The 13,606-nt window shown below is 38.9% G+C and overlaps 1 protein-coding gene across 1 annotated transcript in view; it reads left to right on the top strand.

Moving 5' to 3' along the window:
* syn2b (synapsin IIb) overlaps positions 1–13,606 on the top strand; it is a 139,217-nt gene that overhangs the window by 113,909 nt on the left and 11,702 nt on the right. Inside the window, exons 9-10 of the mRNA XM_007229637.4 lie at positions 3,743–3,845; positions 12,558–12,710. Coding sequence (XP_007229699.3) covers positions 3,743–3,845; positions 12,558–12,710 — 256 coding nt within the window. The remainder of the gene's footprint in view (positions 1–3,742; positions 3,846–12,557; positions 12,711–13,606) is intronic.

The raw sequence follows: 13,606 nt of genomic DNA, 5'->3' as shown, positions 1-13,606 counted from the left end.
TGAAAACAGGGATCCGTGGTGAACCTTTCCAGGAGTGGCCAGCCGCCCAAAATTACCACAAGTGTGCAGTGACGACTCATCCAAGAGGTCACAACGGACCCCACAACAACATCCAAAGAAATGCAGGCCTCACTTGCCTCAGTTTGAAAAGAGACTGGGCAAAAATGCAGAAACCACTGAGCAAAAAGTCTCAATTTTGCCAGAAAACATGTTCCCCAAGGCTTTTGGAGAAATACTCTAAGACAAAGGTTTTACGTTTTGGAAGGTGTGTCCCAATACATATGGCATGAAAGTAAAACTTTTACATTTTAGAAAAAGAGCATCATACCTAGAGAAAAACATGGTGTTAGTAGTGTAAGGGTCTGGGGCTGTTTTTACCGGCCTTTATTGAAAAAGAGCATTTTGTGTTTACTTGTGTTGACTTTGACAAATGTTTTCATTTGTTACATTATCTAAAACATTTAAGAGTGCAAAAAAAATTTTAAATCACAACATTGTATATACAACCATTGGTATATACAATTAGACTTATATACAATATCTGTCCAATGGAAAGTCATTATAAGTATTCCATAATCCATCAAAATGAAAGAAGTCTATATTTTGGTGGCTAAGGTTAAGGTATGGGCTCAGTTAGGTGTATGTATTTTGGTATTTAACAAAGGTAACACAGTAAAAGCCCTTTGAAAGCGGAATGACAGCAAATCCATGTGTGGAGGCATGTGTCACATATCCAGAAGTCTGGTCATTGTGTAGGGTAGATTTCCGGATCATACTACCTCTGTGGCAAAAAAGAGAGCGGCATTTTCACCTGTAAAACGTCAAGAGTGAGGGAGGGTATTCTTTTTTCTTTCTTCTTTCCTGTTTGTTCTCCCTTTTTTCTGTTCGGTTTGTTTTTTGGCATGTACATTTTGTATTTGTTTTCTGTGTATACATTCTTATACCAGGATATCCATTTAAGTACCTCTAAACCTGATATATGGCTCAACCTAATTTAGCTCAAGCAGGAGTGGGTAGCGCAGTAAAGTGTTCCATCATCTTCAGCACTTAAATGCACACATTGTTTACCTTCAGGAGACACATCTTAGATTGTCTGATCAGGCTAAATTGAGAACAAGTTGGGTTAGCCGGTTGTATCACTCTTCATTTCATAGTAAATCTAGGGGAGTTGCAGTTTTAATTCACAAAAAGGTTCATTTCAATTGTTCTAATGTTCTTACAGATCCAAATGGTAGATACATAGTTATTACAGGACAACTGCATGGCACTCCTGTAGTTCTTGCCAACATTTGTGTTCCCAACTGGGACAATAAGAATTCTTTTCAGTTATTATTTCCCAAATAGAGAGTATTCTTTCTTCTCCCAAGTTCATCACACTTTTACACGTATCGACTATTTTTTGATTGACAATCGGTTAATTCCATCTGTACATTCTTGTTCTTATGATGCTATTGTCTTTTCAGACCATGCCCCAGTTATAATGAACCTGGGTATGAAGCACAGAGGTAGCACATGCCCATCATGTCAATTTAGGGTTAATCTATTATCTGATGTGGACTTTATTAACTTTATTTCTTGAGAAATAGATTTTTTCCTTGATGCCAAAAAACGCCTGGAATCTCACCATCATTATTGTGGGAGACATTAAAGGCATTCTTAAGAGGTCAGATCATTTCATGTACTGCATACAGTGAAAAGCTTAGGAAGGAGAAATGATCCACACTGACTAAACAGAGTAGTCAGCTTGATAGAGCTTATGCTCTTTTTCCATCCTCTGATATATTTAAGGAGCGTCTCACTCTTCAGGCAGAATTTGATGTCCTCTCTACAGCTCATGTAGAGAACCTGCTACTCAAATCTAGGCATACCTTTTATGAACAAGGGGACAAAGCAGGTAAACTATTAGCTCACCAGCTGCGACAGTCCTGCGCTGCCCATCAGATTCTACAGATCCAAACTCAATCTGGTGTAACAAGTGACCTAATGCAAATTAATGAACAATTTAAGCAATTTTATATGTCCTTGTATACATCTGAGCAGATCACCAGTCTTTTTTCACTATGGATGATTTTTTTTATTTGTTAAACATTCCAAGAATGGACCCTGACTTAACAGAGGAGTTAAAAGCAGAAATATCTGTAGATAAGCTTAAGAAAGTTGTTTATTGTTACGAATGAGGAGGGATGGACGTAATTGCAGAATATTTATATGGATATATATTTATTAAATAAACAAACTAATAAACTATCAAACAAACCAAAGCTGCAATGAAAACAAACAGAAAACAAACCCGGGTAAACGCAAGACAAAAATACAAGACTGAAATAACTAAAACAACAAAGAGAGGATTTAAGAATAATCAAAACTAAGAAAACAGTAAAACTAGAAACAAAAACCAACCTGACACATACACAGCAAGGTATCACGCAAAAGACTCCACACTGAACATTGAAACAGAGGGGCTTCTATGCACAGGGAGAGTGAGGAACACCTGGGCCAGGATAATGAGGGGGCGGGGTTACAAACACAGCACAAGGTGAGATCACTAATGGTTAGGGCGGTGCTAGGGCGGAGACATTACAATAACAAAACAAAGCCATTTGTTTGGAAAGCCTTTTTTGAGAGGAACACAAGACAGGAAAACAGAAGGCAGGAGCACAGAAAACCAAAAGGAGGAAAAACACAGGACAGACACAGGCTAAGCTGTGACATTTATTCTATGCAATCAGGTGAAAGCCCGGGATTGGATCGCTATCCAGTTGAATTTTACCGTACATTTATTGATAAATTAGCACCCATTCTGATTGATATGTATAATGAATCATTTATCCTATCGAAACTACCCTTAACATTACACAGGCCTCTATTACACTTATTTTAAAGAAAAACAAAGATTGATTATCCTGTGTTAGCTACCGTCCCATTAGCTTGTTATCTGTTGACCTAAAACTTTTATTAAAATTATTAGCCACACGTTTGGAATCAGTACTTCCATCTATAATCTCCCCAGACCAGACAGGATTTATCCAAAATAGACACTTCTTTTTCAATATTAGACCACTTCTTAACATAGTGTATCATTCGACTTCCTGTGACACTTCAGAAGCTATGATTTTATTAGATGCAGAAAAAACATTTTTGATCGTGTGGAATGGTAATATCTTTTTATACTTTGGAAAAGTTTGGATTTGGCCAAAATTTTGTTACCTGGATAAAATTGCTTTATACTAACCCTACAGCTTCTTTCAGAATCAATAACACTTATTTAGACCAATTTCCTCTATATCGTTCTACACAACAAGGCTGCAATTTGAGTCCTCTATTGTTTGCTATTGCGATCAAGCCACTAGCACTGGTGGAGGAGAACGCATGCCAAGATGCATGAAAACTGTGATAAAAAAAACAGAATTATTCCACCAAATATTGATTTCTGAACTCTTAAAACTTTATGAATATAAACTTGTTTTTTTTTGCATTATTTGAGGTCTGAAAGCTCTGCATCTTTTTTGTTATTTCAGCCATTTCTCATTTTTTGCAAATAAATGCTCTAAATGACCGTATTTTTATTTGGAATTTGGGAGAAATGTTGTCTGTAGTTTATAGAATAAAAGAACAATGTTAATTTTTTTCAAACATATACCTATAAATAGCAAAATCAGAGAAACTGATTCAGAAACTGAAGTGATCTCTTAATTTTATCCAGAGCTGGATATATACAGTATGTCCTCTGTTTTTCCTGAAGGTATAAGCTGTGGGTGGACGTCTGCTCAGAGATCTTCGGAGGGCTGGAAATCTGTGCAGTTAAAGCCATACATGGGAAGGATGGGAAAGATTACATCACTGAGGTAAGACAAGCTTCTCAGGTTTAATTAGAAACATCATTTTCACGTTTAACTGTCTGTCACTCTGACATTATTACTGCAGCACTGCAGGAACCGCCTGCGTGACTTCTTCATATATTATTCCGACTTCGCTCCAACATTCCGTAAATAATGTACAGAGTAATAATGAGTTTGTATTGATGATGAATAAAAGGTTTGAAATATAATAGGCCTACACGAGATGAATGAAAGCTCTGGAGCTGGATGCCATGCTGCTGGAATATTAAAAAATCTGCATGCAGCCTAGTCTGGAGTCAGATATAGTGGTTGTAGTGGTGGTGTTCTGGTGAAGTGACGACTTCACTGTCATCATGTCTGGACGTCTATAATAAGTGTGGTTTTATATTTTGGTGGGGCAGGACAGGAGGCGTTTACCACAGTGAACGGGCACCATTATTCCCAGTATGAGTGTGCAGACATAGAGGGCGTGAGTTTACAGTGGTTTCCGGGGAAAAAAATCATAAAAATGTTCTCAGTTTTTAAGGGGAATTTTGTCAAACAAACAAAACAAGAGTAAACCAGTAATGACATCACTTTTTTAGGTCTGTCTTATTATTTCTTGCAACGTCTGCCATCATAACAGCCGTAACATCAGCCATAACATTAAAACCACTTACTTTTGCATGGTGTGAATGGTTTCACCAAATTTATCAAAAATGCATGCCATGAATCTAGAGATATTATTTTACATAAATAAACTAGTTTCAGATCTTAAACTGGATTTTTTTTAACTGCCCCATGTTTCTGAACTGGTTATACAAAACTTTTGACTTGGATTCCCATCATTTTGTTTTCAATGAATGTAATGTTGTCATGAACCCACTAGATGGTACAAAAGTCTCTCCATACGAGGCCAAAGGGTCAACGATTTGAAATAAATATCATGTTTCAGAGAAGAAGAAATGTAATGTACTCAAATGAGGATGCAGGGTTTCATTTTTAGGCTGTTCACACTATCTTGTTAATGTGATTTATATCTGAAATTCATTTGAACAGTTCCTTTTAAACTGATGCTTCTGTGTTAAAGAGCTACGCTTTATGTGAAGTTTCGGTTTCATCTGCTTCAGCATCACAGGAGCTATCAAGTGGTTCCAGTGACTGAGAGCTGGGCTTATTACCATGAACACGCTCTAGCTCATTATGAAAAATTTACGTGGCCATAGTCAGACATTTCTCTAGAAAATTTCTTCAAACGGAAAACGGTTTTAACACCAGCTTTCTAATATAGTTTGTACAAATACTTATGAAGCTTGTTACCTCACTATCCCACTACTGAAACCCTCACTTACTCCTTTTTCTCAATCCCTTAATTTTCTCCTCCTTCACGTAAAAAAAAACTTGACTCTTATCTGTAATTGGAAGGATTTGTGTGTCCATCTACATTTTGCATGAAATGACCATTGTACTTCATTGTATAACCATGGAATGACTTTTAATGCAGCCTGTTTCAGTTAAACTTAATTTTGTGAGGCAGAGAAGCTCTATTCAAAACCTTGTAACTTCAGATGTGAGTCATGTATGATCTCATAATAAGATTAAAAGGGCAGATTTAATTCAGTAAAATTCAGATAATGTTTAAACCCCTCATTCTGGGCTGTATTGTAACTAAGCTATTAACAGAAACATTGAGACGATTGGCAAGTTCTTGGATCCCAGAGAGATATTATCTTCTCATACATTTAAATGCAGTTTCTAATTTTAAACATGTGTGGAGTGAAGGGAGGAGAATGATGGAGTTTTGTAGGTCACACAAAAAAGTAAACAGAAAATAAATAAAACAACATCTGGGGTTGGTTTTGTTTGGAAGCTTCACAGAGAATTAATTTATAGAGTTGTTTTCTTCTCACGTTCATCACCTGGGTACCAATGTGACGCTTCAGAGTGACACGCCACCAGGCTGTGGAAAAACACACACACACACACACACACACTCTCTCACATACTCTCACACGCACGCACACACTCAATCACACACACACAAACACTTACTGTTAGCCTCACTTCATCACTGATGCAGCTGCTGACGTCACAGTGTTCATTCTGACTGATCTCTGCCTTACACTGAGACTGTATAGAGAGACAAGGATACAAATCAATTGGCTGATGTGTCTTTTTGTCTATTGGTAACATGTCTAAGGTCTAATGCATTGAGCTGCTATACTTTTAGCTGGGATGAGTTTGGGAGTTAAAGTAGGTGTTGATCATCTAACATCCTAACTAACCAATGATTTGGACACTAAATAGAATAAAAAAACAAGTTTTAAAGCCATTTATTTTTCTTTAACACTGCAGCAGCAGCAGCAGCCTGCTGTTTGCCCATTTCATTGAATCCCTCACTCACTGCTGTCATCCATTTTTCCTTCGCCCTACAGCCATTTTTTCATTGTTTTTGACGTCATTGTCACATGAAATCTGATCTGGCTGTTCGGACAGAGTCGTCTTGTCATAAATCAGATATGTAAAGTAACTTCTGGATTTCAGTACCACAAATCAGAAATGAAAATATCACATTCAAATGTGTGGACTTCCACACAGACAACACATCTGTGTCACATATGACAAAAAAGATCAGATTTTTGTCACTGTATCTACTCTATCTACTATGTGAATGTGGCCTAAAACACGTTTTGGATCCAAACTGGCTCCATCCTTGAAGTACAGTATTTCTAGATATCCCTGAGTGTTGCAGTATTAAAAGACACTGGAAACAGGAAATGGAAGCCTTGGTAAACTTGGTAGACTTTTGGTCACAAGACTTGAAGGCGCCAAGATCTATTTTGGTGCCATGACCATACTGACCTCTTCCGATGCCAGAATTCTGGTTTTAATGGAGCCTCATCATGACTAATCCAGTTTCTTATCCTGGGAATCTGCAGAACATTTGAATGGGAGGATGAGGACAGTGATAATTACAGAATGGTTAGTGTCAGTAATCCGACTCCTCCTCAGGCCTGGTCAGGCTGGGTTGGACTGTGGCATTAGATTTCCATTCAGAAGGGATGTGGCCATGCTCTTCCTCCGCCTCTTCGCTCCATCTGGGGAGCCGCAGTGACGGAGCAGCCGCAGCCCACAGCCACAGCGGCGTGCAGTCGTGCAGACGGAACATCAGCTGTCCTGATATCTCCTGAAGAAGATGTAGAGCTGCTGTCCTCCTGTAATAACCTCACAGCCCTCTCGCACCATTAATCCTGAGACGGTTAATAACAGTGAGATGGTGGTGAAGGTTCCGTCCCATAAGTTCTGCTATGGAGATGATTTGATTGACACGGTGATGCTCAGCTTCATCATGCCGCTGACACAGCATGGCCGCTCCAGGTTGCCATGGCAACTGTTTCTGATGTTTCTCCATGTTGCTTCCTGCAGCCGTCTACTTGGGAGCGTGTCCAGCCCTCGCTGAAATTACACACAGTGACTGTACTGTGGATGTGATTTGATTGATGAGTACTGAGATATGATATTAGGCACATGTATGAGGCCTTTTATAATATATATTTTTTATAATGTAAAGTGTATGTCTGTTACAGGAATAAACCATAAAAGAAACACCACACATATTACATGAATTATAATATTAAGTCAACCTAAGGCTTTATCCACATCTTTCTAATTCTACATTTTTATTTTTTTTATTATTAATATTATGTATAATATGTTTAGTCTCCCTTCCACACTTTCACAGCATTGTTAGGAGATTTCAGTTTTAGCATTTTCAGAATGCTCTCTGGGCTGGAGATTTTTTTTGGAAACTCTGTTTTTAATGTTTTTGTGCAGATGGGCAGAAACAAGGGAAAATGCTGACAGTGTCCCAAATCATCTCAAATTGTCAGGGCCAGGTAGTGATGAGACAAGCAGGGATACAATAAAGAGGCTTTATTGAAAAGGGACAATCCAAAAGCATATTCAACAACAGGCACAGTCAAAACCTCAAACTACTAAAACATACTGCAGCAACCATATGAAGGGTAGTGAGACAGTTCAGGTTAAAACACATCAAGGCAGTATCAGAGGGCAAGGCAAAAATGGTAGTAGAGATATTTAAAAGGGTCTTACACAGAAAAATGTTAAGATAAATGCTTTGCAAGTGCAAAGCATTGTAAAATAACAATAAAACATACCAATATAATAAAATAACATCGCAAAAAAAAAAAATATATATATATATATATAAATAATAAGAAAACCTTTAAACTCAGGAAAATGAGACAGCATAATTAACAACTTAAAGGAGAACTCAGGTGTAAAATGGACTTTGGATTACTCTAAATTCTAGCAAGGAGGTGTGGAGCTACTTTGAGCTGGAGAACGGTGGAAAAAGCGATTTATCGGTGCAAATTATGCCCCATGTTACCCCAGTCTGAAGGGTGTTTGGACAAACTGTTAAAATTTCTGGATCTTAGAACGCTGTGTGAGAACAGAGGTGCGCTATTCATTAAAGGCAAGTATTTTGAATCATGTTTTACTACACCAAAAGTCCATTTTACACTGGACTTCTCCTTTAAATTGTAACATAGTGAGCACATAAACTACTATCCCAAAATGACTTTGCATCTCAGAATAATGACATAGCAAGTCACATAATAACGAAAAGTGTCAGGAATGGGCTTTTGGATGGGCTGTAATTCTAGACCAAAGCTTCTCTGAAGTTCAGAAACAACTTTAACGGCTTTTTCACACCTGTAGTTGGTTTTTATGGTCCAGATCAGTTAAAGAGTTTGTTAAGATGGAGCATTTTCTCTCTGTTTGGTTTGGTTTCACACAGACATAAACCTAAAAGTCTCTTCTGATTGGTCAGAGCTGTCTGGTGCGGGAGCAAGAAAGTAAATATAGTGAGAAGATTCTGTGTTTCAGTGCATATATCTTTGTAGTGTGAAGCTGCTTTACCGCTGAAAAATTGCTGCTGCTCTTTTAAACACAGTGTTTTCAGTGTAACATGCATGTACACATAGTAAACAAAGTTGTGCAGCTGCAAGTAGTGAATGCAGCACAGTCCGTGCATGTAAATAGCATGGAGCAGCAGAGACTGTGTTGGTTCATAGTTGTGGTAATCAGCGTTATCTGGTTAATATATCAGATTAAACTGCGCCTTTTGTAGCAGTTTAGCTCAAATAAAATGAGGATATTTGATAGCTGGGTCGGATCAAGACCGGATCATGTTCTCACCACAAGCAACTAGCTGGTCTCAGTCCGGTTGTTTTGATCCACACCTGAGTGTGATTACTGTTTTCACACCTGTTCAATCGAACCCCACAAAGGATACACATGAACCAGAGTCTTTTAACCGGACCAAATAGTGCTGATGTGAAAACACCTTAACTCTTCAACTTCAACTAACTACATTCACCAAACTTTCAGGGCAAACAGCCTAAAGTCCCCCTCAAAAAACTCAAACTGTAAATCTTATGAAGTAAATATTGCAGTTTCTGTTGAAGAGCATCTAATTGTGTTATCCGGCTCTACAGATACCAGCCTACAGAGGAAGCTCCATTCATCAAATCTACACAGCATCTAATTAACCTTCAGCTCTGCTTACCACTATTTTACAGTATAGCTGATTCTACAGTGGAGATACTTGTTATTAACTATATTTGTCTTGTTTGCACGGTGTTGGGTAGTGCAGGCTGAACAGAGAACAGGCCTAATGGCTGTGCTGTAGACTGTGTGTGATGTGAGGATTCTGAGGACGTCCAGTCTGATCAAAGCCCTCGGAGCCCGGCAGAGGTCTGATGTTGATTATCTCGGTTATGTAAGATGCTCTGGCCGAGCTGAGGCTCTCTCTGCAGGACCGCGGGCCTTCTGGACGCCCTGCCCTCAGCAGCTCTGAGTTTTGACCTTCTGTGAATGATGTGAGCTATAAAAGCTCTTAGTCACAGTGAGATAGAGATAGAGGTCGATGAGGATTTAGAGACAGAGCTGGAATTAAGCTGTTGCTGGCTTTTATCTGTGTCTTTTAAGACATATTTTAAGTTAAAGACACAATACTTAGGATTTTTTCTTTAACTCATTAGTGTTCCTGTCAGTCCTGACGCTGTCAGTCTGCCCATTCAGGACAATTGTTATCCTAAAGACTCCATTTCCCAGCATTCCCAGCCCAAGAACTACAATGACTCGGCTGAACATGTGACTCTGCAGAGTTCAGCCTCTCCCTCCTTCTGATTGCTCATTTCCCACACCTGTTTATGTTTGTATAAATAGCCCTTTGTTCCCTTGGTTCTTTGCTGATTATTATCTAGTTTACTAGCTCTGTTACAACATGTTTTCCTTGCTTTCTTGTCTTATTGTTATCGACTTATTTCTGCTCTTAGTTTACTCTCTTGTTACCGAATTTTTTCCTCTCTGACTACTCTCTTGCTTTATCCCTTTACACTACGTTCTGGTATGTTGTTATTTATTGCTGCCCTGTTGTTCACTAGTTGTACCAGCAAATGCTGGTAGACCTTAATCATAGCATAAGCGAGCTATCTAACCAGAAGAACACTCAGAGTGTTCAGCTCTCCCAAATTAGCGCTACAAGAGAGTAAATTAAGAGCAGAAAAGGGTCAGTACCGGAATCACCGGAATCGAGTCGCTGCGCTTTCCTTCAAGTGCACTGGCTGTTCGGCAATGCTGCATCAGCAGCGATGGCTGGCTTCACTTGTATCGGAGGAAGCATGTGTTAGTGTTCACCCTCCTTGTATGTTGGGGCATTGGGCCTGTCGCAAGAACTATGTTATCGACGTAAAATTACGTGCAGTAATTTTTTAAAATTGTGATAACTTTTGCCAACATGATAACAGCCATTTGGTTTCTGTGAGTTTGTTAACATGAGTCCCAGCGAGTTTCAGTGCTGTGCTGCTCTCTCACTGGCTCTCAACGAATCGTGACAGGCCTAGCTGGAATTCATGCATTTTCAATTAATTTTGTGATCTGTGCTACTATTCTATCTATTTGCTTGTGCTCGTCATTCAACGTATCATGACTTACCGTATTTTTCGGACTATAAGGCGCACTTAAAAACTTTTAATTTTCACAAAAATTGACAGTGCGTCTTATAATACGGTGCGCCTTTTGTATGGATTTTACTCGTCAGGTTGTAAGGAGCAGTAAACACACACTCCGTGCAGCGTTATAGAGAGTTTCAGTGCTATACAGAGTCCAGAGCCGTGCAGCTCCGAGGCTGAGCAGCAATAGCATTAGCTAGATGCTAACCGCTAAGCTAGCTAGCTTATTCACTGAGATCAGTATTATCTAAATTTTACTCGTCAGGTTGTAAGGAGCAGTAAACACACACTCCGTGCAGCGTTATACAGAGTTTCAGTGCTATACAGAGTCCAGAGCCGTGCAGCTCCGAGGCTGGAGCAGCAAATAGCATTAGCTAGCTTATTCACTGTTCAGAGATCAGTATTATCTAAATTTTACCCGTCAGGTGTAAGGAGCAGTAAACACACACTCTGTGCAGAGCAGCAATAGCATTAGCTAGATGCTAACCGCTTAGCTAGCTAGCTTTTTCACTGTTCAGAGATCGGTATTTTCTAAATTTAGCACTTTTAATACTGCTGGAGCAGTATTATTAGAGTTAGATGCTAATCGCTAAGCGTTCACCGTTCAGAGGTGAGTTATCGGCCTGTAAGTCTGTGCTGCTTTGCCTGGCTAGCATTAGCTAGATGCTAAGCGCTAACTCTCTCAGAGGTGAGTTTTATCAGCCTGTAATCTGCTTGTTTACCGTGTTAAAACAAGCTACGGGGGACGAATCGCTAGCTAATATCTCACTGTCTTACCAGAACACGCAGGATTACTCAGTGTAACGCTGTCGTTTAAGTTTGGGTTAACTTTACTAGTTTAGGTGACTAGCTAGCGTGCTAGCGGATAGCTATGCTAACGCTGGTGCAGCAAGCCTTAGTGGACATCTGGAAATCTAAGCTTACTGTAAATAAACTGAAGCACGTTACTCACCCAAATAAACAGTTTTCAGGAGAGGAATCTGTGTAGATTAATATCCAGCACTCGTTTGACTTTGAAAGAGCTAGATTTATATATACTGAGACGCTCCACCGGCAAGCGACCACCCCCGGTGGGGGAAGGGAAACATGGCGCCACCCCTGTTCACTTTGATATAGGCACCCTTTCTAGTGTCACTTAACGCGCCTTATAATGCGATGCGCCCTATGTATGGAAAAATAGCAGAAAATAGGCGTTCTTTGATAGTGCGTCTTATAATACGGTGCGCCTTATAGTCCGAAAAATACGGTAATTCCAAGACGACGGCACTGTACTGATAACTACCTGAAGGTACTGTGTGTATAAACAGTGTTTTAAATAAGCTACCTGTAATAAGTTCTCAGTGTCTTGTTTTAAATGTAAGGCCCCTTATAATTTTACCAATGAATTGTGGTTGAGCTATTTTGAGCATGATAATGGTGTAAAAATAGAAATTTTGCATGAGCAACCCTGTGCCCCTATATTTAGCATTGTAAGCCTGTTTAAAAATGATGGGGATAAAAAGAGGTGGGCTATTTGGCAAAAATTTGTCATTGTTATCATGTTACACTACACCTAAACTACACCACATCAGAAAATCTTTTTTAGGACAAATACACATTTTTGGTCCAGAACAACGACAAAAAAAATAATCTAGGTTAGTATCAGCAAGTAAAAAAAAAAAGGGTACCCATGCTATGACTGTATTTTCTCTGTGTACAGGTGGTGGGTTCCTCCATGCAGCTGATAGGAGAGCACCAGGCAGAGGACAGGCAGCTGATAGCTGAAGTGGTCCTGGCCAAGATGAACCAAACGGCAGCTCGGGCACCAGCTCGCCCTTCACAAAGACCCACAACTGCTGTCCAGCAGCCTCAGGTAACATCCTCTACAGACGATAATGCCAGTAAAGCTGCAGAGCCTCCATAGCGCAGTTTAAACTATAGTTCTCAGCTGGTTTAGATGATTTTGCAGACATTGTTTCTGCATTTCTATGTTAATTTAGTGTAATGAAGTCTCAGGAAAACAAGCAGTTTGTAGTCTTGGAAGAATATCTGAAGTCAGTTTAGTTTTGTAGGAGCCTGGCACCACCTGCTGTACAGTCAGAATTAAACTACTGTGTAAATTGTGTCTTTAATGAACTGTGTGCTCAATGTACAGTGATTTATGTTGATATTCTGTGTGTGTGGCCTTGTTTTCTGGATTAGGAGAAAGTAGATCACAACCTACCATTACCAAAACCATTTTTTATTTTATGTTGTATTAAAATGTTAATGTTGATACATTTGAGATGCATTTTGAGACCTTTTTTTGTTGATACATTTTGAGACCAATAGAGAGTCGGAATGGTATATGTTTATCCTTCTTATCAAACCACAATCAGATTCACTCTATCTGGATGGAGAGATTAATCTGGATAGGGTTTTTTTTTAATTATGAGAGCTAGAATGTAAACAAGCTAAAATTAAATAGGAGTAACAAGGCTATTTTTAAAACATAAGAATTAGAAAGTTCAGATAATTGTGTGAAAATATAAGAAGTAGAAGCAAAAAGTCATCTTTACTACAGTAAAGAATAAATAACCAAAATGTCTACCTAAGTATTGTAACATAAGTATTTGTACTTCCTTACTTGACACTTCTGGTATTAATTACAGTAGCTGCAACAAAATACATTAAAATATAAATAAATATAACAAATTAATAAATAAATTGTGAAACCTCCACACACATATAGCTCTGGAAAAAAGAGACCACTTAAAACAAAGAGTTTTT

This window comes from Astyanax mexicanus, chromosome 24, assembly GCF_023375975.1.
Source record: "Astyanax mexicanus isolate ESR-SI-001 chromosome 24, AstMex3_surface, whole genome shotgun sequence".
NCBI lineage: Eukaryota > Metazoa > Chordata > Actinopteri > Characiformes > Acestrorhamphidae > Astyanax > Astyanax mexicanus.
The sequence above is the reverse complement of the archived record's forward strand: the minus strand, read 5'-3'. Positions and strand labels throughout refer to the sequence as shown.